Source organism: Lepus europaeus, chromosome 12 (genome assembly GCF_033115175.1).
Source record: "Lepus europaeus isolate LE1 chromosome 12, mLepTim1.pri, whole genome shotgun sequence".
Taxonomy (NCBI): Eukaryota; Metazoa; Chordata; class Mammalia; order Lagomorpha; family Leporidae; genus Lepus; species Lepus europaeus.
The window spans coordinates 20,138,575-20,161,935 of NC_084838.1; the positions used below are offsets into that span (position 1 = coordinate 20,138,575).

Genomic DNA, 23,361 nt, shown 5'->3' on the forward strand with positions numbered 1-23,361 from the left:
GGGGAGGAGACACTCTTGCAGGGCTGCCCACCCATCGTCTCCTCCTGAACCGCCCACCGGCAGGGGGCCCCTGCCTGGGAGCTGAGTTTCCCCGTGCACCCCCTGTGAGGGGCCACACGAGCTGGCCACAGACCAAATTCCTTCACGGAATGAATGACTTGGCTGCGCTGCAAGCTGTTGCTTAACTTAGCAAAGCTGCCTCTCCCTGCTCGGCTCTGCTGGGCTGAGGGCTGTCGGCCTCCCTGGACATCTGCTGCGTGCAGGGAGACCCGGAAAGCAGGCAGGAGCCAGGCCCAGGCCAAGACTCCCATCTCCCGCTACCTCCACTGGACTCCCAGCCCCATGCCGAACGAGACCACCACTGGCTGCTTTATGAGCCAGGACTGGAAGGAGCCTTTTCCACTCACACCTCATCCATCAGCGAGGGCTGGGGCCTGCAGGGGAAGCGAGGGGGAGAGGGAGTGCCTGAGCATGCCCGGAGCCAGGAAGACCACGTTTCCAGCTCTCACACAGCCGGGCCTCTGAGCACTGAGGCGTGGCCTGCTCACGCTACAGAGGGAGGAGGGGAAGTAGAGGGTGTGGGCATATGGTCCTCCTGGTCCCCCTGAGCCACGGGGACCCGCGGAGCGAGGGCAGGATGGAGCCCGGAAACACCAGAGCTGTCCAGATGAGAGCCAGATGGCCCAGAGAGGGGGCAGCTGTGGCCACAGCTGGGAGCCAGGGCGGAAGCTTAGGACGTGGCCCTGGTCTGTGTATCTACTGGATGACCCATCAACAAGGGGAGTCGTGCCTCTGAGGCCTTCCTGTTTCCTGGACACCTGCTACGTGCAAGACCCCTGCTAAGCTCAACAGGGAGAGCAGGGGACCAGGATTTCACACCCTGGCTGGTGAGGTGAGACTCAGGGCTGAAAACAACTAAGCTAAGCTGAGCTAAGTGGCCTGAGGCCTGGGAGCTCCCCGAGGGCTTCCTGGAGTAGGCACAAGTAGAGTAGAATCTCGAGGGGTGGGAGACCCTGGCTAGAGAAGTTGGAGAGGGAAGGAGTCCAGGGTTACTGCAGGCTGCGGACCCACACAGCAGGGCCAGGAGTGTGACAAGAACGTGGCCTTTACAGAGTCCCCTCGGCCATCTGCAGGGACGGACCCTGCACTAAGAAAGGATTCAGCAAAGCTGTGAGCAGAAGCTGGGTCCAACTGGCCCTAGCACCCACTCCCTCAACCTCTGGGACCCAGGCCTTGCTCCTGGGTCATCCAGCCCCAGTCTGTGGGGGATCAGGGATGGGGGGTCATCTCCCCATTTCACATAAGAGGAGGCTGAGGCTCAGAGATGGACGCCCAGGGCCACTTGGCCAGCAGGCAGCACAGCCTGGCCTGACACGGGGTCCTCCCAGCTCGGCAGCCAGAGCTCTTGCAGCTGCACACACGCCCTTAGGGTCAGCCTCTGGGAGCAGCTGGGCCCCCAGGAGGAAGGCGAGCAAACCAAAGGTTGCTTCTTATCGCGCCTTATTGACCATGGAAGGCCAAGGTCACCTCTCTCCCTCCTGCCCCTATGCCCTGGGCCTGAGGGGACTGGCCTGGGTAGGGCCAGGGAAAGGCAGGTGAATTCACAACTCCCCAGCCTCAACACCCGCAGTACAGGAAGCCCCGACCGGGCAAGGCCAGGTGCCAAAGCCAAGGTGTACCTTGCGTCCCAGAGGTCCTGGATTCCCGACGAGCCCAGGCAAGCCCACGTCACCCTGCAAGACACAAGCGGGGAGGCTGAGGATGGCAGCAGGGGCAGAAGCCCTCCTTAGACCGCACAAGTGACCCCACACGGGCCTCAGAGGAGACCCAGGAGCCACCCTGTGGAGTGAGAGCAGAAGTCACGCAGGGTCCCCAGCCCACTCCCGGGCTTGTGCAGAGGCATCCACATGGAGAATGGGTTCCCATCCTGAAGCTGAGCCTGACAGCCATACAGCGGTGCTGTGCCAATCAGTGCTCCCTCTGCTCCCACTGCTGGCCAGGGCCACCAGCCTGGGTCACCCAGTGCGTGTTTGCAGTGAGAACACGAAGCGGTGAGCTCCTGGTGTCTTTGGGAAGTCCCGGGCAGTAGCCACGTGCTCGTGCGCTGGCACGGGACCCAGGAAGAGCAGCGTGTTCTCTGTACTGGGGGGCTCTTTGGCCATGGCCAGAGGAAGGCCAGACAGCCCGAGTGAGATGCCAGGTGACCTCGTGTGGGGTGCTGGACTCCCCTCTCCCCACCCACCCTGCATTCTCTCCAGCACCCTTGCTCCATGTACTGGGTAGACGCATCATGAGTGGTTGGAGTCCTTTAGCTGAAGTGTCTTCTCTTTGGTAGACGAGGTTTCTGTTGGGCCCTGCATCACCAGCCCATTCCCATCCCCCCCTCGACACAGCCATGGTCTTGCTGCTGCAATTAAGCACTACAGGGGGTCCCCGCTGGAAGCCCCTGAGCCTGGGCTACCAAGAAATTTCTGGATGCTCCCGGTCAACAAGCAGGCCCTACAGGAACTCTCACAGGGCATTCAGCAGGACAACACTCAAGGTGTGTCGGAGACCACATCGCCAGTGGTTGTGCTGGCTGCACCCCAGGAAGAAGGCACCTGGAATGACCATGGCTTTGGGGCTGGGTGAGCCAGAAGGGCTTCAAGGGGGAGGTCAAAACACACCCTGACCTCTCCAAACACCCCCTGGGCCGGGGCAGCCGGCCACAGCCTGTGCCACGTTCTCTGCCCTCCACGCCCCCTCTTCCCTGTACACTGGGGCCCTGGAACCTACCTTGGCCCCATCATGGGCCTTTCCTGGTGACAGCCCCGGGTCCCCTTTCTGTCCCTGAAACAAAAACAATTCCACTTTGGCCACCACATCACCTAGAGCCGATGTCTCCCCACAGCCTCTGCAGGAAGCCCTACTCCCCACTAAGTGCCTTCCCACCCGTCCCCACTCACACCTGCCCTCATCACTCCCGTCCTCGGACACCTGCCATGGCTCCGCACTGACCACGTGATGACAAGGTCCAAACCCCTCCTTCTGGTGTGTCCCACCTCTTCTGCTACCTGGCCCCGGCCATCCTGTCCTGACTGTGCTCTCCTGCAACAGCCAAACCCACACAAAGGGTCCCCGACTCTGTCCCCAGACCCAGGCCATCCACTTCTCAGTCACGCCCTGCACCGTCCAGTGGCCAGTCCTCAGCTTGGGCCACCACCCCCAGCTAGAAAACCATGCCCAGCCATCATTAGTCAAGCCCTAAACAGGTGCTGCCCACCAGGAGAGCTCTGGACCTGGCCCACAGGTGAGCAGGCTTCGCCTGTGCGTGTGGCTGGGACTGGCTCCTCGCAGGCAGCTTCTGAGAGGGGCAGCTGAAAGCTCACCAAGTCCTTCCGGCTTTCAGAGCACGGATGGCCACCCCTTGCTCTCTCATTACTTGAGGCCACAGCAGGTGGCAGTGTCGCTCGCCTCGCCGCTTTCCCACAAGCAGCTGATGACACGGGCAAGGGAAGTGTGACGACCCTCCTGATTCACTGGGGGAAACTGAGGCGGGGGCCAGGAAAGGAGCTAAGGCCCCAAGATGAGGACCTGAACTTCTACCTTTCAGACTTGGGTTCCAGGAATCCTGAGACCCGAGGGATTGAAACTTGCAGTGTAACCGGGCACAGGCAAGCACTCCCCGTCCAGCATGTGGGAGGGGCCCCTGTGAGCTGAGGCTGCAGCCACGTCTCCCCCAGGGCTGGGGCGCTCCGCAGGCCAAAACTGCCTGAGTTACTGAAGAAGTCACCCTTTGGAAGGTCAGTCCACTTCGATGTCACCTCCTAAGAGCTCTTAATCCCTGTTCCCATTCCCACCCCACCCCGAGCTCCCTCCCGTCCCTACCTCAGTGGGGTCCAAAGTCAGAAGTCCTGGGGTGCCATGGGCTCTCAATGGGACCTCTCTCTTTCTCACTCTCTGTTTCTTGAAGCCTCTGTTTCCTCACTTCTAAAATGGGGTGCAGATGTGCGAGCACCCACACAACCACACACACACACACACACATGCTGGTTCCCCAGGCTGCTAGGCACTGGGACAATGGCTGTGATACAGGCAGGGGACTGGTGTGGCCCAGCTGGAACGAATTCCCAGTGGGTTCTTCTCTTCATCAGAACTCGGCCCTTCCGAACCCTGATGTGGCCACTGGAATCAGTGCCTCTGGAGCCGGACAGAGCGAAGAGAGGGAAAGGAACGCCCTGTCGCTGGCCACCTGCTACGCACAGGTACCACGCTAGGGGCGCTCTCTGCACCAGTTCCTGTAGTCCTCACAACACCTACCTGTGCCCTGCAGGATAGGACTGGGGCTCTGAGAAGCTGCAGTCCCCGCCTGGGCTGATCTGGCAGGTCAGGGGCAGGGGCAGATAGGTCCCCTGGCTCTCATTTGCAAATGAGGAGCCTGGTTACTTCTCCCAAGGCTCTAGGCCCCAGCAGGCCAGCCCTTCCTCAGTGGGCCCCCCAGAACTCCAGCCGGTGTACCTGGGCTCCCCAGGTCCCTTCTGCAGGGGCTGCCTCTGGGCTTTACCTGGCAACGCAGCTGCCCCTCGCCGCCACTTTCTCACCCACACTGTTCACGAGTCCAGCTCCATGCCTTTTATGTCCATGGCGCAAGACCAGGCCCAGGGCTACCGAGAATTCCAATGGCCAAAAAAGGACAGCAGCTTCTCCTCACCACCCTGGCCCACCTCGGTCAGCCGCTGCAGGAGGAGCTGGGCTCAGGCAGCTTGCAGGGGTGGCTCTTGGTGCCTTCCACTCTGTGATTTTACACAAAGGCAAAACCGAGTCCCAAAGAGATGACAGATTTGCTCCCTTGCCCAGGTCCTTTTCTTTCCCAGGGGCATTTTAGGAATTTATGGGTTTCTCTCTGCATTCTCAGCAGCCAGCCCAGTGCTCCGACCACAAACCCCGCCCGAGTATACCACCAGTGGGGACAGCATTTATCAAACAGCTACTACAAGCCGAGTTTCAGGATGAACACAAGGAAGACCAGGGCGGAGGCCGAGACAGGCCTACGTCTATGGGGAATTTCTGAAGGAGAAATCAGTGCTACTCATTTAATCCTTCACGTCCAAGAGGTGGCAACCATCACCGACCCCGTCTTGCAGAAGAGGAAGTGAAGGCATAGCAAGGATCAGGCAGGCAGCCTGGGTCCTGAGCCCAAGATCCTGACATTGCAACACACCCTGGAGTGACAGCACGGGGCAGGAGGTGGTGGGGAGAGCCTTCCTGGATGGAGGGCAGACCCATGGAGCAGTGACAGTGACATGGAGGCTCAAGGTACTCCTGTCCCGGTGAAGGGATGACTTCTGGGATGGAGAAGACTGTCCATCTCCCCAGCCAGACCCCTGCAAACTCCCCCAGGAGTGATATAAGGAAGACACTTACACCGTGGCCAGGACAAGAATCTGGTCACCAGCCAACGAGCTCGTGTGGCTGTGAGCAAACCACTGCCCTTCTCTGAGTGGGGAAGGGTGGGTGCTGCCTGGAGTAGCCAGTGGGCTGGGACGGGAGAAGACAGGTGGGCAGATCCATTCTACATCCGAAGTGTGGAGAGCGCAGCAGGAATGAGAACCGTGTTGAGCTGCTTTCCTGCATGTAGGGTTGAAAGGAGGAGGAGAGAGAGGGCTCCAGGGGACGGAGGCCCAGAGAGCTGCCAAGACGGAGGAGGGGCAGACCACAGAGGACTGGCAATTCTGGGCTGCACGCCTCCTACCCCAGTCATCGCTGGCCTCAAGCACACAGCAGGGCCCGGTCCCCAGGAAGCCTGACATACTCACAGCTCACAAGTGAGCGAACAGAGCCTCAAGAGCCCACGGGAGGGCTGGGATGGGGTCTTCCGAAGAGCTGCTGGATTCCCACTGTCACTGTGACTGTTTCATGGGTTTAGAGCTGCTGGCCGAAGCAATAAGGCAGGAAAAATAAATAGGAACTGCTAACCTTTGAGGGAAAGGAGACACAAGGAAGCCTTTCTTTGCAAATAACATGGGTGCCAGAGCATAGACAATCCAGGAAACTAACTGAAATACTATTAGAATGAATAAGATAACTCAGTAAGGGGGAAAGTTATAAATTAATCACAGAAAGCACAGAAATACAAAACTCAATAGCTGAGAGCCAGCAAGGAAACATAAGGGGGGAAGAATATTCGATTCACGACAGCAACAAAAATATCAAATTTCTGAGTATGAGCTTAATAAGGAACATGCAGGGCTTATGCAATAAAACCTATAAAAAGTTTACTAAGGTAACATTCAAAAACTCAACCAAATGGGAAGACATGCTATCTTTGTAGACAGGAAAATGTAATGTTTTAAAGATATGAATTCTTCACAAATTTATATCTACATTTAATACAATTCCAATAAAAATCTCAAGAGGTTTTTCTTTTTTCCCTTAAAGGAAATTGGTAAGATGGCCATAAAGTTCATCTGATGGAAAAAAAACAGCCAGAAATATTTTAAAAGAAGAGGGGAGGGGAGACAAGGAAAGTAAAAGCCACATAAAAGAGAACTTTAGTAGAATGCAAATCTACAGCAGAGCAATGAGACATGACGGAATGGCCTGACACAGACCCTGCTCTGCAACATGACAGTCACTGGGGAAGGGTTGCTTAATAACTGGCTAACTCCCTGGGGTGGGAGGGAATAGTGTTAGCGCCTACTTCATACCACCCCCCCACCATCAAGATTCATTTCAGATGGTTTAAAAGTGCCAAGGGTGCGGAGGGTGTTGTGGCAAAGCAAGTAAGCCACCACCCTCAATGCTGGACCCTATCCTGGGGCACAGGTTCGGGTTCCTGACTTCCAATCCCCTCCCTGCTAACGCGCCTAGGAAAGGAGCGGAAGATGGCCCAAGTATTCGGACTCCTGCACCCAGGTGGGAGACCCGAACGGAGTTCCTGGCTCCGGGCTTCAGCCTGGCTCAGCCCCGAATGGCCTGGCCATTTCGCGAGTGAATGAATCAACAGTTGAAAGCTCTCTTTCTTTCTCTGCCTCGCTCTGTCACTCTTCCTTTCAAATAAATATTACAAAAAAAAAAAAAAGAAATTTAAAAAATTCTTAAGGATGCAAATGATATTATGAAATAACCAGGAATAAATGTTCCCCATATACTCCTTTTTTTTTAAAGTAGAAATAATATGGGCTGGTACTGTGGCACAGTGAGTAATGCCACCACGGATGACGCTGACATCCCAAATGGGCACTGATTCCATTCCAGGCTACTCCACTTCTGATCCAGCTCCCCACTAACAAAAATGTGCCTGGGAAAAGCAGCAGAAGATACCTCAAGTGCTTGGGCCCTTGCCATGTACATGGGACAACCGGATGAAGCTCCTGGCTCCTGGCTCCTGGCTTAAGCCTGTCCTACCACCCACAGTTGCAGCCATTTGGGGAATAAACCAGCAGATGGAAGATCTCTCTCTCTCTCTCTCTCTCTCTCTCTCTCTCTCTCTCTCTGCCTCTGTCTCTGTCTCTGTCTCTGTCTCTCTGTAACTCTGCCTTTCAAATAAATAAATAAATCTAAAACAAAAGAGGATGTATAACACTGGCACCAGTTAAAAGTCATCACAATACTCTTAATAGACAAACAATAATCTGGAAAACATTTGTAAGGTAGGTGAGGCTTTCATAACCTTAATATATAAATAGGAATGATTTCTACAAACGGATAACACAGGACACATGTCAAACTCAAAAAGAAACCAATTCATAAATGGTAAAGTAAAAATGGAAAACAGACACAAGAAACACGCTCATCTCTCAGGGGTATGGAAGCTTTTTTTCTGCCAAAGGCCATCCAGGTATTTCTAACATCACTCACTGGCCACACCAAATGATCAACTGAAACATTAGCTGCTACAGGTTTGCTGAATCTTGAGTCCCGCCTGGTTGCAGTGGCAGGGCCAGACCAAAGGATTTCTCAGGCCAGGGCTGGATATCCCCACCCCTGTGGGACGGTCAAGGAAGGGGTGAACACAACAATGAATGATTTTCGGCAGGCGCCATGGCTCACTAGGCTAATCCTCCACCTGTGGTGCCAGCACCCCAGGTTCTAGTCCCGGTTGGGGCGCCAGATTCTGTCCCGGTTGCTCCTCTTCCAGTCCAGCTCTCTGCTGTGGCCCAGGAGTGCAGTGGAGGATGGCCCCAGTCCTTGGGCCCTGCACCCGCATGGGAGACCAGGAGGAAGCACCTGGCTCCTGGCTTTGGATTGGCGCAGTGCGCCAGCCGTAGCAGCCATTTGGCCATTCGGGGGTGAGCCAACACGAGGAAGACCTTTCTCTCTCTCTCTCTCTCACTGTCTAACTCTGCCTGTCAAAAAAAAAATGAATGATTTTCTTTCTAACACATTGTTCTCTAACATTAGCACATTAGCAGCAGCATGAATCAGGTCAACCTTGCTAGACAGCAGTTGGTGATTAAATACCTCAACACTCGCAGAGCTCCTACATGCAAAACATGCTATAAATTACCCATATGCAGGTGTCGATATGCATGCATACATACACGTATCTTGAGATACACACACACACACACACATTTAGCTTCATCTTCAGGACAATCTTGTAGGAGAGGACCGATCACCATCCCTGCAAGTTTATATAACCTGCCCAAAGTCACAGAGCCAGCAAGTGGCGGAGCCAGTGTTCAAACTCAGGCACAAGGGCCCCTGAATCTACTCTGGCAATTCTATGTATAGGAATCCATCCTAATGAAGTAGCTACAAAGAACGCTACATTTATATATGCTAACATTCTTCAAGATCTTATTTCTGGGGCTAGTGCTGTGGCGCAGCAGGTTAAAGCCCTGGTCTGCAGTACCAGCATCCCATATGGGTGCCGGTTCAAGTCCCTGCTGCTCCACTTCCAGTCCAGCTCTGTGCTATGGCCTGGGAAAGCGGTAGAAGATGGCCAAGAAGGGGCCAAAGTCCTCGGGCCCCTGCACCTGCAGGGGAAACCTGGAAGAAGCTCCTGGCTCCTGGCTTTGGATCAGCACAGCTCTGGCCACTGTGGCCATTTGGGGAGTGAACCAGCAGATAGAAGACCTTTCTCTCTCTCTCTCTCTGCCTCTGCCTCTCTGTAACTCTGCCTTTCAAATAAATAAATAAATCTTTTAAAGAAAAAGATCTTGTTTGTATATTAGTTTAAAAAGGAAGTAGTTTTTTTAAAAGGCATAGGTTATAAGAAGCCTGGGATGCCAATGCCAACAGAATGCCACACAGCCACTAAAACCCACGTGGTAGAAACACAAAGTAACTTACAGGACACCAGCCTGGGCAAGGCGGCTCCACATCCACACACGTGACCCAACACCAGGAGGACTGGACAGCTCGGGTGCACACACAGCCTGGGGCTCCTCACCTGCACTTCAGCCCCGTGGCCCACCTGGCCCCACCACGTTCAGCACCAGCACCCCCACTGGAGCACTGTGACCTCCCTTGGTGATGGCTACACTCTTGTTCCCAGCTACCTGCAGCAGCTTCAGCACCCCTCACCTGTGCGAGGCACCTCCGCTCAGTCTTGTCCTGTCTCCTGCGCTGCTCTTTGGATGAAATCCAAAAACCCAACCAATACCCACTACCAGGCCTGCTGCCCTCCCCGTCTCCTCCTGCCCCCTCGCCCAGACCCAGGCTCAACCTCCCTGAGGAAGGGGTCTCTAACTGCCAGACATCAGATGTCTTATTTTTTTTAAAGGATTTATTGATATATTTGAAAGGCAGAGTTACAGCGAGAGGGAGAGAGAGAGAGATTCCATCTACTGGTTCATTCCCCCAATGCCTGCAAAGGCCAAGACTGGGTCAGAGCAAAGCCAGGAGCCTGGAGCACTGTCTGGGTCCCCCATGTCAGTGGCAGGGGCCCAAGTACTCGAGTTAGCCTTCATTGTCTTCCCAGATGCATCAGCAGGGAGCTGGATCAGAAGTGGAGCAGCCAGGACTTGACCCAGTGCTCACAGGGGATGATGGCATTGCATGTGACAGCTTAACCCATTGTGCCACAAGGCCGGCCCCTTGTCAGGTTTCCAGCACACTGGGCCTCTCAACAGAGCCCCCAAACCCTCCCCCCATCATGGTTCTACATTTCTGGGCGTGATTGGCTTCCTTCTCCTGCTTGCTTGCTGGCCTGCACATTCTGCAAGGGAAGGGGCCATGCCTGTCTGTGCACCTCGTGCCCCCAGCACCTTGCACACGCTGACCCCAGGCCCTTAAGTAGCACTGCCCACGGGCCAGCACCATAGTCACAAAGCAACTGCTACTCCTCAGGACAACCCAAGGAGGCACTGCACTGATGACTCCAATTTCCGGATGAGGAAACTGAGGCAAGGGATCCTCAAATGATTTTCTTGCCATCACAGAACTAGGAGGTGACAGAGTCTTGATTCGACTCTTGGGCCCTCGGGCTGCAGGGTCTGTGCCCCCACCACCATGCTCTCCTCAAGCTGCAACTCTGCAGCCAGCAGATGAGTGAATCCACTCAGGGACTCAACCCTGAGCTCTGGCCACCCAGGCTCCGGCCTCTCTGCCTCCTCGGAGTCCTTGATCTTGACCCCATGTGAGAGCTGATGAGCCCTCTTCTCACCTCACGTGAGTGTGGCATCCACAAGTATGCGGTACCTGGGTGCAGCCTTGGGCTCTGGGGAGGGAGAGCCCATTGCAGCCTGGCTCTGGCCTGTACCTGCTGTGGGGCCTGTACAAAGCTCATCTGGCTGACGGATCCCAGGATCCAATGTACCACCCTGACACTGCTGGGGGTGTGCACCCCCACAGTTCACCTGGGCCCTGTGACCTTTCACTCCCAGACCTTTGCTCTTTCTCCCTCTCCTGACCCTCCTCCACCAGCCTGCCTCTCCCATCTTCAAGGCTGGTGGGTGAATTTTCATCCCACAAAGCTGTAAAAGCCCCCGAGAGTGGAGAAAATGCTATGTGGATGATAGCACAACAGCCAGTCCTGACCAAGGGCAGGCTCCGTGCCACCTGCACAGGCCCTGAGGGGCTGCCTTCTCTGACAACAACACACAGCAGGTATCCCAGGAACACCAGAAAATGAACCGACAGTGGCGGGCTCTGGCCACCAATGCTGTGCTGGGGGAGTGGAAGTGGGGCAGGGCAATCAGTGAATGACCCACTGACCTTGCAGCTGGCTTAGCAAAGCAATGACCTTCTACCAGGTCCAACAAAAGCCCAGGGGTGCTCTTCACCTGGTTACCCCACAGGCAGGGCTGGGCAGCCTCCGAAACCATGCCCTCTTCTCTTCCAGATCCGCCCAGTCACTGTTCCCTCCACTTCCATGCCAGCATCCTCCTCCCCTCCCCCATGTCTCCAGCCATTCCCTGAGCCTCTCACCCTAGACACCGCCCCAGACAACCCGGTCCTTGGCCCGCACTCCAGGAATGACCCGGGAGCTGGGCAGCTGGGGTCCACCTGCAGCAGCACAGCACCAGCTACTGTACTGTGGTCTCATGGAAAGCACACTGAAGGATTCCAAGAGGGCTCCCTGGGGGAGAAGGCATCTCTGTGCCAGCTTCAGCCTCGGGCTCTGTGTCCAACTCCGTGTGCTCCTGTGCAGACGGATGGGCACCTGGCTGGCCCACAGCTTCCCAAGGACACCATCATCTTAGTCCTAGATCAGTCACCCAGGCTACCACCAGGGAGCCACCGCCTCTCACCTGCCCATCACCATGCTCCTTGCCCTGCCTCCTTCACACCCCAATGCCTATCTAGGCCACCCTCCTATCTCTCCCTAGCTGCTAGTCTCCTGGCCTGGGCTCTGGCCCCACCAGCCAGCCATCCTGCTCAGGGTATCTAGTGACTTCCCCAAAGCACTGTCCTTCTCCCCCGGGGTACACAGTACAAATCCAGTAAATCTGTCCTCTGTCTGACATGCAAGGTTCCCTTTGTACCTCCGCCCCTGTGACGGTGTGACGTCCTAGCCGTCCTCCCCCCACCACATCTCTCCCACCCAGAACTCGAGGCTCCCTAGTATGGCCCAGCTCCCAGAAGCTGCTCAGGGGGCTGCCTGGCAGGAGCCCCAACAAGTCCCCAGACCCCACAGGAAATACTCACTTTGGCTCCAGGAGGACCAGGAAGGCCTGGATTTCCATAAGGCCCAGGAGGACCCTAGCAGGGAAAAGAAACAAAGATGAGAGAAGATAGGAGCTGTCCCACGTCCACGTCCAACACCGGCACCTTCCTTCTGCCTGCTGGCCAAGCGTCCTCTCCCGAGGCAGCCTCAGCCATAAGGTCCCGGCTGCTCAGCTTATGCTCACAAGGCCCAACTCGAGCCTGCCCCGCAGGAAGCACCCTGCACACAGCTCCCCACTTTATCCCATCGTCCTACCAGGTGGGTGCTCTCACCCCTCCTACTCATAGCAGACAAGGGAGCCAGGGCTCACCATCTCAGGAGACCCCAGAGCATGAGCCCTTAACCCCCACCCCACAGCCTGGTCCCATCTGCCCTTCCCAGCTTCCTCGGGCTCAGACCACAGCGGGCAGCTCGCTTCTTACAGAGGGCTCCCTCTTCTCCCAGCACCTGGCATGTCTTTCCCATCCCCCTGCCCCAGCTGAAGCTGACCCAGCCTCCGAGGCCCGGCTCGAAGGCCACCTCCCCCAGGGACTCTTTCGGGACTTTGGCAGACTTTTTTGCAGGAGCCCTTGGAGCCCAGAGCTCAGTGAAGAGTGCACTTGACCTCCCGTGGCTACAGTAGGCGGTCAGAGCTCCCCCCTCAGACTCCTCCAAGCTCCAAGCTTGCAGGGGTCCTCCAGAGACCGTGCAGCTGGGAAGAACAGACCCAGAGCCCAAGAGTCCTGGTCAAGGTCGCACAGCAGTGCTTTGGCCAAGTGAGATGGAGCCCAGAGCTGATTCACAGCCCTGGATTTTCCCAGGCCTTATCCGAATCTCCCTGCGACAGCTGGGTCCTGTTAGATCCACTTTCTCTACCAAGAGCCCTGGACTCGAGTCTTGCAGCCCAGCAATCGAAGCTGAGCCCTACAAGTCAGGCAAGACTCAAGTGAGGGTCTTTGCATGGCAGGAATAATCTGGGACACTTCGGGGGCTTCCACTCGTCCCCTGATGCCACCAGACTCAGGACGCACAGCCCTGGTCCCTGCCCTTCCTACCCATCGGGCCAGTTGGGAATGAACTTGCTTCCTTCCTCCCCTCCAGTTCCCCAGCTGCAGCCTGTCTGACCCACTGTGACCAAGATACCTCCCTCTTCCTTGACACCTCCCCTTCTCCCAAGGCACCAGGAAGGAAGTGTCCAGAGAGCATGCTCCTGGAAAACGTGAAAACCTCCATGGGACGCTGCCTCTAGCACAGTCAGCCCCCAACAGCCCACCGAGGACGCAGGAAGACTGATGTGTCCACACCTCTCCCAGCACCCCCAGCCTCGGTTTCCCCATCTGTCCTGTGAGTGCCTGCGCCCCAGTGGTTCCTAAGCAGTCTGGAAAGCCCGGATGTTCACCCAGCCTGGGGCCTTTGGGGGGGTCTAGCCACAGAGCTCAGCCGGAATTGAGCAGAGGTTGGGCGGGAGTGTTTGAGGAGGGGTCCCTGGCACCAAGCTCCCCCCACAGCCAGGCGTGGGCCGCGCAAGGTCAAGGGTGGCTGCCTCTCCCCAGTCGTGCCCCCAGCTGCCCCCCAGATGGTGGGCCGAAGCGCTCAGCCACCCCAGCTGCAAGGGTGAGGGTGGGGGCTTCCTGCCTCCCCAGCCCGCCTCCCCAGCCCTCTGCAGCCACTGCTTTGCAGCGTGCAGGCACATAGTTGACCGGCAGCCAAGCAGACTGATTCTATAAATGTTGCAGCCCAGAGAGCCGGGCGGGGGGAGGGCCCGGGATTCCCCAATGGCCCTCCACGGGCCGGGGAGTGTGTGGAGGGGGTGGGGGCCTGCACGGAGCTCTGGGTGACCTCAGGTGGGAGCCTACCCCTCCCTGCACCCCAGAGCCACCATCTGCACACAGAGGAGCTGGGGCTGTTTTCAGCCAGCATGCTATTACCTTTGGAATTTGGGGATCTATGGAATTTCCAGTCTAGGAACAGGATGATGCTGGAGGTAGGGCAAGCAGACAGCCTGCAGGCACGCCAGGAAAGGCAGTCACCCAGAGCTCCAGGGACCCCCGCAATGTCTTACCATGGGGAAACTGAGGCTGGCAGGAGGGAAGCAACTTGCCTGAGATCACACAGCTTCTTGATGGACATGTTCTGCATGCCCAGATTAGAACTCTTAGTAACCACTGACTAGGTGGTTACCAAAACTCTTAGTAAGCATTTGCCGATGTTCCCTGCACTCACTCAGCGCACCCGCCAGGAGCAAGAGACAGAGACGGAACTCCTGCCCGCTCTGCAGGCTGCAGGGGCTCGGTTAAGCAGACGGGAAAAGGATGCTTAAGATACTAGGCTGGGAGCTCAGGCTGCCTGGGTTCGAGCCTGGCTCCGGCAGTTACTCCGACTTTACCCAGAGTCACTCGGCCTGAGCCTCAGCTTCCTCACCTATAAAAAGACCATTCTGGAATGGCCAGCAGGATGGAAAGAGCTCACGCACGTGCAGCCCGGGAAACAGCCCCGTGGTCATCAGGAGCTTTGATGAGAAAACGATTCGTTCCACACACAGCGGCAGAGGCACTGGCGCGGATGCTCAGAGCAGGGCCGGCCATCGGAAGGGCGTGGCGTCTGATCTTCGCAAAAGAGCATGCGTGGGGAAGAGCGCATGCCCAGAGCGAGGGCGCAGAGGCCCGGCTCCGGAGGAATGTCGGGAACTGAGTTTGATGGCCTGGGCCTGCGATGCTAGGTGGAAGACCCTGACCCTGACCCTGGGCCCAGGCTGCACAGTCCCACGGGCTAGCAGTGTTCCTGAAACCTCTGTGGTCCCCAGCTCGGGGCCCAGGCTCCCTGGAGGCTTGGAAGCCAGAGGGAAATGCTGTGTCAGAAGGCGGACTGCAGAGCCCTGGGCCCGGGGAGTGCAGGGCCAGGCCTGCAGGGAGCGGAGTAATCGCATAACCGGAACCACCCGCTGGGCTCGGAGCTAAAAATATGCCCCAGGCGGTTATCTCTGCCAGGGCCTCGCCAGGCACCCAGCGCGGGAAGGCTGTTGCAGCCTGGGCACTGATGCTTGGTGCCGCTGGCCCCGGGCCTCTTGGGAAACAGGCAGATTTCCCTTCACGAGGACTCAAAGGGTGCCAGCACCAGGTTAGGCCCCACCCCCACCCCCCCCAGGCTCCTGTCCTGGTCTTGCCATTCTCTGCACAGCTCCCTCACGCCTCAAATAAGAATGACCACTCTTGCCCTAGGGGGCCCGCGGAAGGGGTGGAGATAAGCAGAAAGGGACAGCGCCCATCAGCTGCTGTCACTCCGAGGTCTAGGCCAGCTCATGGCCACTACAGCCATGCCATGCTGCCCTCAGCCTCTGGGTGACCCTCCCAGCCTGGGGTCCTCATACTCCCTGCCCCCGGGGGGGTCTACCCATCTGGTTGCCTCTGTCAGCCACCCTAGAAGGCCTTGGGGAAAAGGGCAGAGATGCAGTGGACATGTGGTCCCAGGCCAGTTTTTTTCTAGAACAAACACAGAAGTCTATCCGTTTGGGGAGTGTGGGCTTCAGGATCCCTCTCCCACCGCAGGCTACGAAAGGCGATGCCCACTGGGTCACTGAGAGGCTGCAAGGGGCACCGTTCCAAGCCATGTCATCCACATAGCAGCCCCTCCCCAGAGCCCCAAGTCCACCCCCACTGCGAGGGAGCAGGAGGAGGGCTGGGACTTGCAGGGCCACGGGGTACAGGCCAACCAGAGCTCCGAGGGACAACGTGCGTTCACTTACCCGTGGCCCTCGGGCACCAGGGGGGCCAGGCAGCCCAGGCAGCCCAGGGGGACCCTGGAGAGAAAGCACAAGAACAGCGTGAGACAGCACCAAGTGGCAGCATTCAACAATCCTGCCAGCGCTATGCACATGAAAACCCCATGCCTGAGAAAAGGGGTCCCCTGGGGTCCCTGCCCTGAGGAACTCAGGCCCCTTGGGGATTTCAGGCAGGTCAGCCACGGCAGCTGCAGTTTCTCCACGTTTTTAGCCTGCGCCTTTTATCAGTCAGCTAATACGGGTTGTCACCTCCTCCAGGAAGTCTTTCCCGATCCTTTCCCTAAGTCCTCTCTTTCAAAGACCACTCGATTGTTTGGGGAATTGCCTGGTTAGAAGCCTGTCTCTCCCATCAGATCGCGGGCTCCTCAAAGGAACTAATGGGCTATGAGTCATCACTCTCTTTCCCCAGGGTTCAGCCAAAAGTTTGATCAAATAAAACAGCGTGAGACCTCAGCTCAGCCAAGTTCCCTGCGGAGCCAGAGCAGAGACTGGACCAAGGTCACACTGGGCATCTTTGCAGCTGGTAGAGCCCAAGCACAGGCTTTGAGCCATGAACCTGGGTTCAGACCCCCACTGCCATGCACCTGCTGGGCTCGGGCAAGGTCCTCCAGCCCACTGGAGGTGATGAGACCCCACTTGCTGAGTACTCCAAGAATGAAATGAGAGACCATAAGTGCTTAGCACAGTGGCTGGCACAAGATTCTACCCGTTCCCACAGCCTGGCCCAACTCCCATCACTGCACCCTGAGAATCCAGAACAGCCCTCTGACTGGTCTCCCTGCCCCCACTGCCTCCACCACGCAGCCCCATCCACTCTCTCAAGGCTACTCCCTCTGCTCAGCAACAGTGCGTGGCTCCCCACTTCCCACAAGAGGCAGGCCTGACCCCGAAGTGTGGCACTGATGGAGCACCTGTCCGGCTGGCGGCTCCGCCTTCCACACGGGGAGGGAAGCTGTATAAGGCTGTGCCTGACCTTTGCTCAACTCCTGCTTTTACCACTCAACAGCTGGGGACTTGGTGCAGTTAATTCCTTCCGCCCGTGTGAGGCTCGGTAGCCACCCCCACAGGAATCACCGAGGCTTAACCAAGCGTCTGATGTGAAGACCTGAGCCTGGAGCCTTCGAAGCATGCCAGCGCTTTCGAGGATGTGTGAGGCCTGGGGAATTCATTTGTTTCAAATCACCATCAAGGAGATGCCAGGTTCCCTGCCCGGAGTTAGAATCGGTGTTGAAAACCCAGGACGCTTTGGCTGGTAATTAATCCAGAGCTCACCCAAGGCAGCCTCGGCTCTCAGCCTGCAAACGCCACACGCTTGCTCGCCCGTGAATAAAAACCAGAGCAGAGATCCAGACAAAAGATATGGGCACCGAGGCCTCAGGTCGCAGGGCAAGGGCCCCGGGCGGAGGCAGGACAGGCTGCAAGTCCCAGTCGCCTCCAAGCACCCGGCTTCCTCTGGCCAAACTGGCACCTGTCTTCCTTCCATCTGGGCTCATGGGTGGAGTAGAGGGTCTCTGGCCCTGTGTCCAGTTCTGCAGGTTCAGGACTCGGAGCCAGGCTAGCCCGGTCTCCTCCTCTCCAGCTGACTTCGATGGAAGAAGTGGCTGGCGGTGCATGTCCAATGGGGGGCCTGGGGTGACCCCCACTCACTAGCTTGGTGACTCTGGACAAGCAACGTCCAGTCTCTGAGCCATGGTTTCCATAAATGTAACATGAGGATAAGAATAGCATGACGCCGACAGATAATCTATAAAAAGTGCTAATCCTGGGGCCTGGCACACAGTTCCTGCTCCACAAATGTTAGCTGTTATTTGTGCTAGGCAAGAGCCTGGCACCTCCCCAGCTCAGAATGCTCAGCCTCCCGCCTGCACAGCTGTGGTGGGGACAGAGCCCAAGGTGCCCCTTCCAAAAGGCCCTCCTGGGCCTCATTCTCCCAGAGTGGCAAGGGGAGACGCAAGGGGCCGAGGCTGAGCCTCACCCGCAGGGATACCGTGGGCCTGCATCAGAGAACCACAGAGAGGCAAGTGGCCCACCCGAGGCCACACAGCTACCAAGAGGCAGAGCCTGCATGTTCCCCTAGGCTGTCGCTGGCACTGGCAGTGCCCGAGCTGTGGAGGCCGGGGAAGGAGTACATTCCTCCCCAAGCTCATCAGGTGGGAGCTGGCCTGTGAGCTCACGCCCATCTCCCAGAGGAGAAGGTCAAGGCCCAGGGGAGGCAGGGGTGAAGGGGAGCGAAGGCTCCACAGGGTGTGTCTCCCTCGCTGGACCCAGGTCCGGGTCACAGCTACAGAGGCCCGGACACTCCCTTTTGGCATTCCTTCTGCCCCAGAAATGGGGGCGTCCAGGCTAGAGTCTGAGCTCATCCACAACATCTGCAGAGCAGACTCCAAGTGCCAGTCAGGACCCACGGCCCAGCTGGTGATGTCAGCCCCCCCACCCCCGTGCTGGCCCGAGCCCTCCCTCCACCAACCTGGGCCAGGCCTCCCCGGCCTGACTCTTCCCATCAGAGCTGACTTTGTTTGCGGGCGAGCGAGGGCGGCCGCCCCTGCCCCCTTCCTCTCTCCCCTGCTCCGAGCCCCTGCCTGTTCCCATGCAGTGGAAAAACGCTGCCATTTCTTTCCAGGGCCCCAAGCCTGAGCGGGTGACTCCGGGATGATTCACAAAGAGGTCGGGGTGGGATTTTCCACTCCACGCTGCAAACAACGGGGCCTCTGACAGCGCCCAGGGCTGGGGAGAGGAGGGGAGCGAGGCTGCAGGCCTGGCCTCGGGGAGCTGGAGGAGGCCCGGGCCCCAGGCACACACAAACAGAGGCATGGAAACAGCCAGTTCCCCACTCCAGGCTTCCCCCAGGGTCCTGGCCTCCGAGAGGGAATCCCAGCCATTGTCCGCCAGCCACGCCTTGCAAGGGCAGTGAGTGCTGGCTGGCACCTCCCTTGGCAAGAACAAGGAGAGGCTTTACAGGCCTGGGCTTTGGGAGCCCACAGTCCAGTCCTGGGCACGCCGATTGCCACATGACCTCAAACAACGGCCACCTCCCGTCTCCGGGCCTGTGCCTAATGGGGGTGGGCAGGGAAGGGGTCTCAAAGCCACCGGCCATCTCTGACCACGAGAAGTCAGGATTCCTCTCAAGAACAGAGCTCAGGGCACTGAGCATTCCCCAGCCTCTGTCCTAGAGCCTGCTCTGCCTCCGGACCTCAGTGTGTCTGGCTGTGGAATGGGCTGTGACTGTGTGCACTGGTGAGTGCCGCTCTGCTTCCCAGACCCACTCTGGGCCCTGGGGAAGCCGACTCCAGATGGCATCCCTTGGCTTCGCTGCCCACGGCTTCAGGCAGGGTGGGGCCAGCGGGAGAGGAACGGACTGCAGAGGAAGAGGTAGTGAACAAGGTGCCATGCCCCTGGCCCTCCCTGCCAGGCTGTGCACTGCTGTGGCTCTCACTCCTGCCAGGAGACCCCCGGGTGTTCTGGGTGGTAACAGCTTCCTGGCGCCCCTGAGGGACCCGTGTGCTTGGCCAGCTCCCGCTGGTACCCTCTGAGGCTGCCCACACCCCTGTAAACTGTCCCCTCTGTGTCCCGATTCAGCAGACACACTGCGTAGCACGGGGCCTGGCCCACAGCCGGGGCTCTGAACACCACAGGCCACGGACCAAGCCAAACCGCCCTCAGCCCTCCTCCGTTCTAGATGCTGCCCGAGCCAGGGGGATTTCCCAAGATCTTAGCCCCAGTTTCTGACTAGGAAGGGCCTGGAACTGCTACAAGATGCCTCTCCAGCTGTGCCCTGGAGCGGGAGCCACTGGGGAAAAAGAAATGAATGAAAACTCACCCAGAAATTCTTGAGCACACGCTGGGTGCAGAGGCGGAGCAGGTGGGGCGGCCTCAGAAGCCTCTCGTGCTGCTAAGCTCCCCACCGACAAACCCCGTGCCAGTGTTCTCAGAGCACAGCTCTCTAAGCAGCCGTGACAGTGAGCCCAGAACAAACTCCTGGTCCTCTTGACATCACCATGGCCCTGCTCAACACCGCCCCCCTGATCCCCCCCCCCCCCATCAGTACACAGTACCACAGCCACAGCAATGCCTCAGGACCCAGGTTTCAGCAGGGGGCGCATGCCCCCCCCCTTCACCGAACCCACACAACCCCAGAAACAGTTGGCACAATATCCCCGTTTTGTAGAGGTCGATACTCCAGCCCAGAGAAGGTAGGTGACTTGCCAAATGTCACACAGCACCAGGGAACTTACAAGGCGCTGGATCAATGCTCATGCAAAGAATGAATGACTGGCTGGCTACACAATGGCTCCGATCCAGGGGCTCCAGATCCAAAGCCCATGTGCTTTCCCAGTCCACAGCCTCCTCAGCCCCAGCAGGAGGCTCCCGTGTGCCCCCAGGGAGCCTGGCAGGGGAGTCAGGATGACGGGGTGGGGGAGTTGTAAGGGGTGAATCCCTCGTTCATTCCACAGATAGCCCTGGAGAATCTGCTGTGAGCCAGGCCTTCCGCCGGGTCTCCCCAAGGGGATGCCTGCACACAGCGCAAGCGCGTGCAAATGCCAGGGAACAACTAGGGCTTCGCCTGGCCTCCACAGGCGTGTGGCTTCTGTGCAGCTTCAGGGCCTCGCTCCGCCAGGGCCCAGCTCAGCTTTTCCATGCCCCCTCCTGGGGCTCCCACAGTGCTCCCTTGCTCCCCGGCTCCTGGCAGCCGCTACCTGGACCTCGCTCTCAGCCTCTGCCAGGTGCTCTCGTGCCCGGCCCAGGACCACAGAGAACAGGTCCGCACCTGCACACCCAGCCGCTGCAGCCCGCTCATTCACTGCGTGGTCCCACGGCCATTGCTAAGGGGAGAGCTCTTTCAGTGCCCTCACGGAGGGGAGACTGAGCCCCAGCAAATGGACAGAATTCCCCCAAATCACTCAGCAAATCTAAATGGGGGCCAGCGCTGTGACATAGCAGGTAAAGCCACCGCCCGCAGTGCCAGCATCCCGTATGGGTGCCGGTTTGAATCCCGGCTGCTCCACTTCTGATCCAGCTCCCTGCTAATGCACCTGGGAAAACAGTGGGAGATGACCCAAGTGTTTAAGTCCTTGCACCCATGTAGGAGACCTGGAAGAAGCTCCTGGCTCCTGGCTTCAGGCTGGTCTAGGCCTGGCCGTTGCAGCCATTTGGGGAGTGAACCATTGGATGAAAGATCGATGTCTCTCTCTCTCTCTCTCTCTCTGCTTCTGCCTTGCCCTCTCTGTAACTCTTTCAAATAAATAAATCCTTAAAAAAAAAAAAAAAACAACTAAATGAGATGGCCCCAACTTGCTTCCTTTTGAGGACAGGTTTTTATGCAAATTCTCAGGTTGGACTCTCGACATGGGTGGTGGGAGCCATCATCGCCTTCCATCCTAAAACAACCAAAGCTCCAGGCCCTTCAGTCATGGTGCTCACAACGAGGAGAGGCAGGATTCAAACCCAGATCTGAGTCCCACCCAGAGTGGGGACCACTGGGCCCTGTGCCCCAGGCAGCACAGCTCCTGCTCTGCTGGGCTTAAATCCTGAACACAGATAAAAGAAGACAGAAAGGATGGGAATTCACATCACCACTGCTCACAGGTGCCACTGCCATTGTAGTGGGAAATTCAAAAATTCATGGAAAACAAATTAAAAGGTAAGTTTAGGAGCAGGTGTGGTGCAATAGACAAGATGCTGCTTGGGATACATCCGAGTGCCTGGGTTCCAGCCCAGGTATCCTGCCTCTGACCCAGCCTCCTACTAGCATGCACCCTGGGAGGCAGCGGACCATGGCTCAGGTCCTTGGGCCCTGTCACCCATCTGGGACACCAGGACTGAGTTCCAGGCTCCTGGCTTCAGCTGGGCCCACCCCTTGCTATTCCATCAAAGGATGGATGATCTGTCTATCTGTCTCTATGTCTCTGTGTCTTTGCCCCTCAAATAAAATGAAAATTTGTAAAAATTCTTTTAGCAAGTATATGTTCATTTCAGTGCAAAAAATGTTTAAATCCATACATATGAGGGATCTTTAGAAAATATATACTATGATAAAACTGAATAGATTTCAAAATTTTTTACACCAAAATAAACTTAGCTCCCCATTGCAGTTCCCATGACTTTGTCTGATGTTCCCCTGCATTATTCTGGTATCTGATGAAAAAGAAGTGACCCGTGTTCCACCTGCCACAGGGTGGACAGAGTTTCTGGCAGCTCCTGGCTCCTACTGGAAGAAGCCTTGGTCCCAAGCTGGAGAGAGGGTGGGGCAGGGGCGGTGATGACAGAGCTGGAGCAGCAGGTAGGGCCTGGGCCCTGGCTGGAAGCCAGAGATGCAGAGTTGCACCCAGCTCCTGCAGGAACTTGCTGGGTGCCCGTGGCCAAGGCCTTCAGCGGCCCTGCCCCTGTTCAGTCACCTGATGCGCACAGACTAGCTCACTTTGCCCTCCTTAACCAGTTCCCATGAGGTCCTAAAGGGAGTCACAGGCCTGTGGGAGAAGCAGCTCACAAACCGGACAGGTTATCAAAGCACAGGGTTCCTTAGACCTTGGGCTGCTGCTCTGAGGCCAGGGACAGGGCCTGTCTCGTCTGGGGTCCCCAGACCTGGGTCCCAGAGCCTCAGAGTGGACACTCAGGAGAGCAGAACGGAGTGAGCCACTCTAGAGTCTGGGGTGTCCAGCTCTGCACACCAAGTGCTCTGTGGCCTTGGGCAAGTCTTGGCCCTCTCTGGGTGCAGTCCTCTTCCTGTCTCCTTTCCTGCTAGAGTGATTTCCCGGGCATCTGTCCAGTGCCCAGGTGGCCTCGACACCTTCACTGATGAGGGGAAAGTTCCCACGGGAGGTCTGGCCAGAGGCCTCCCCACAGCTAACCCAGATCTGAGTGGACCCCAGGGCAGGTGCTACATCCCCAAGCTCACTCCTGCCTCCCCAGGCCTCCACGCCTCACCTGGCCTCAGAGGGAGTGCTGGCCACCTCCACTGGGCCAGGGCCCTCACCACCCTATCATCAGGGAGTGGGTCACCAGTTTCCAACTTCACAGCCCGGGGAAGGTGAGTTGTCGGCACCCAAAGGCATCAGCCCCAGAGCCCGGCCCGGCAGCCTGGGCGGGTGTGCATGTGTGTGTGCACGTGTATGTTAAAAAGACTCCTCGTTCTTTCTCAACAGAGCCGAGGCTTCAGCTCCCTCGGCTGCCAATTTCAGAACATGGAAACTCGACGGAACATTGACATAACTGCCCAGCAATGCATAGCCGCTCCATAAGTCCCACAATATGGTTATAATAAAAGCGCACTCTCGGTCCCCTTGGAGACAGGCTGAATAAATATTATTGCTAATGATTATTAAAACTCATTAAGTGTGTTTGGAGGGCCCGGGAATTCCCAGCATCTGCCACTGTCTCCACATTGTGTGGCGCTCCGACCTCCAACACGGAGCCCAGGGAGAGACCCGGCTCCAGAAGCCCCCGGTGGTCCTCCTCCCCCCGGGGCAGAGGCCTGAGCCTTCTGGAAGCTCCGTCCCACGGCCCCCCCACCCGG

At 57.5% G+C, this 23,361-nt stretch overlaps 1 protein-coding gene across 3 annotated transcripts in view; it reads right to left on the reverse strand.

The window, feature by feature from the left end:
• COL27A1 (collagen type XXVII alpha 1 chain) overlaps positions 1-23,361 on the reverse strand; it is a 128,156-nt gene that overhangs the window by 93,233 nt on the left and 11,562 nt on the right. For 2 of the 3 annotated variants that reach the window (XM_062207705.1, XM_062207704.1), the window contains exons 4-7: positions 15,816-15,869; positions 12,076-12,129; positions 2,776-2,829; positions 1,680-1,733 (exon numbers count right to left, since the gene is read on the reverse strand). In XM_062207705.1, the coding sequence (XP_062063689.1) occupies positions 1,680-1,733; positions 2,776-2,829; positions 12,076-12,129; positions 15,816-15,869 (216 nt within the window). The remainder of the gene's footprint in view (positions 1-1,679; positions 1,734-2,775; positions 2,830-12,075; positions 12,130-15,815; positions 15,870-23,361) is intronic. The other variant, XM_062207706.1, reaches the window with a different exon arrangement.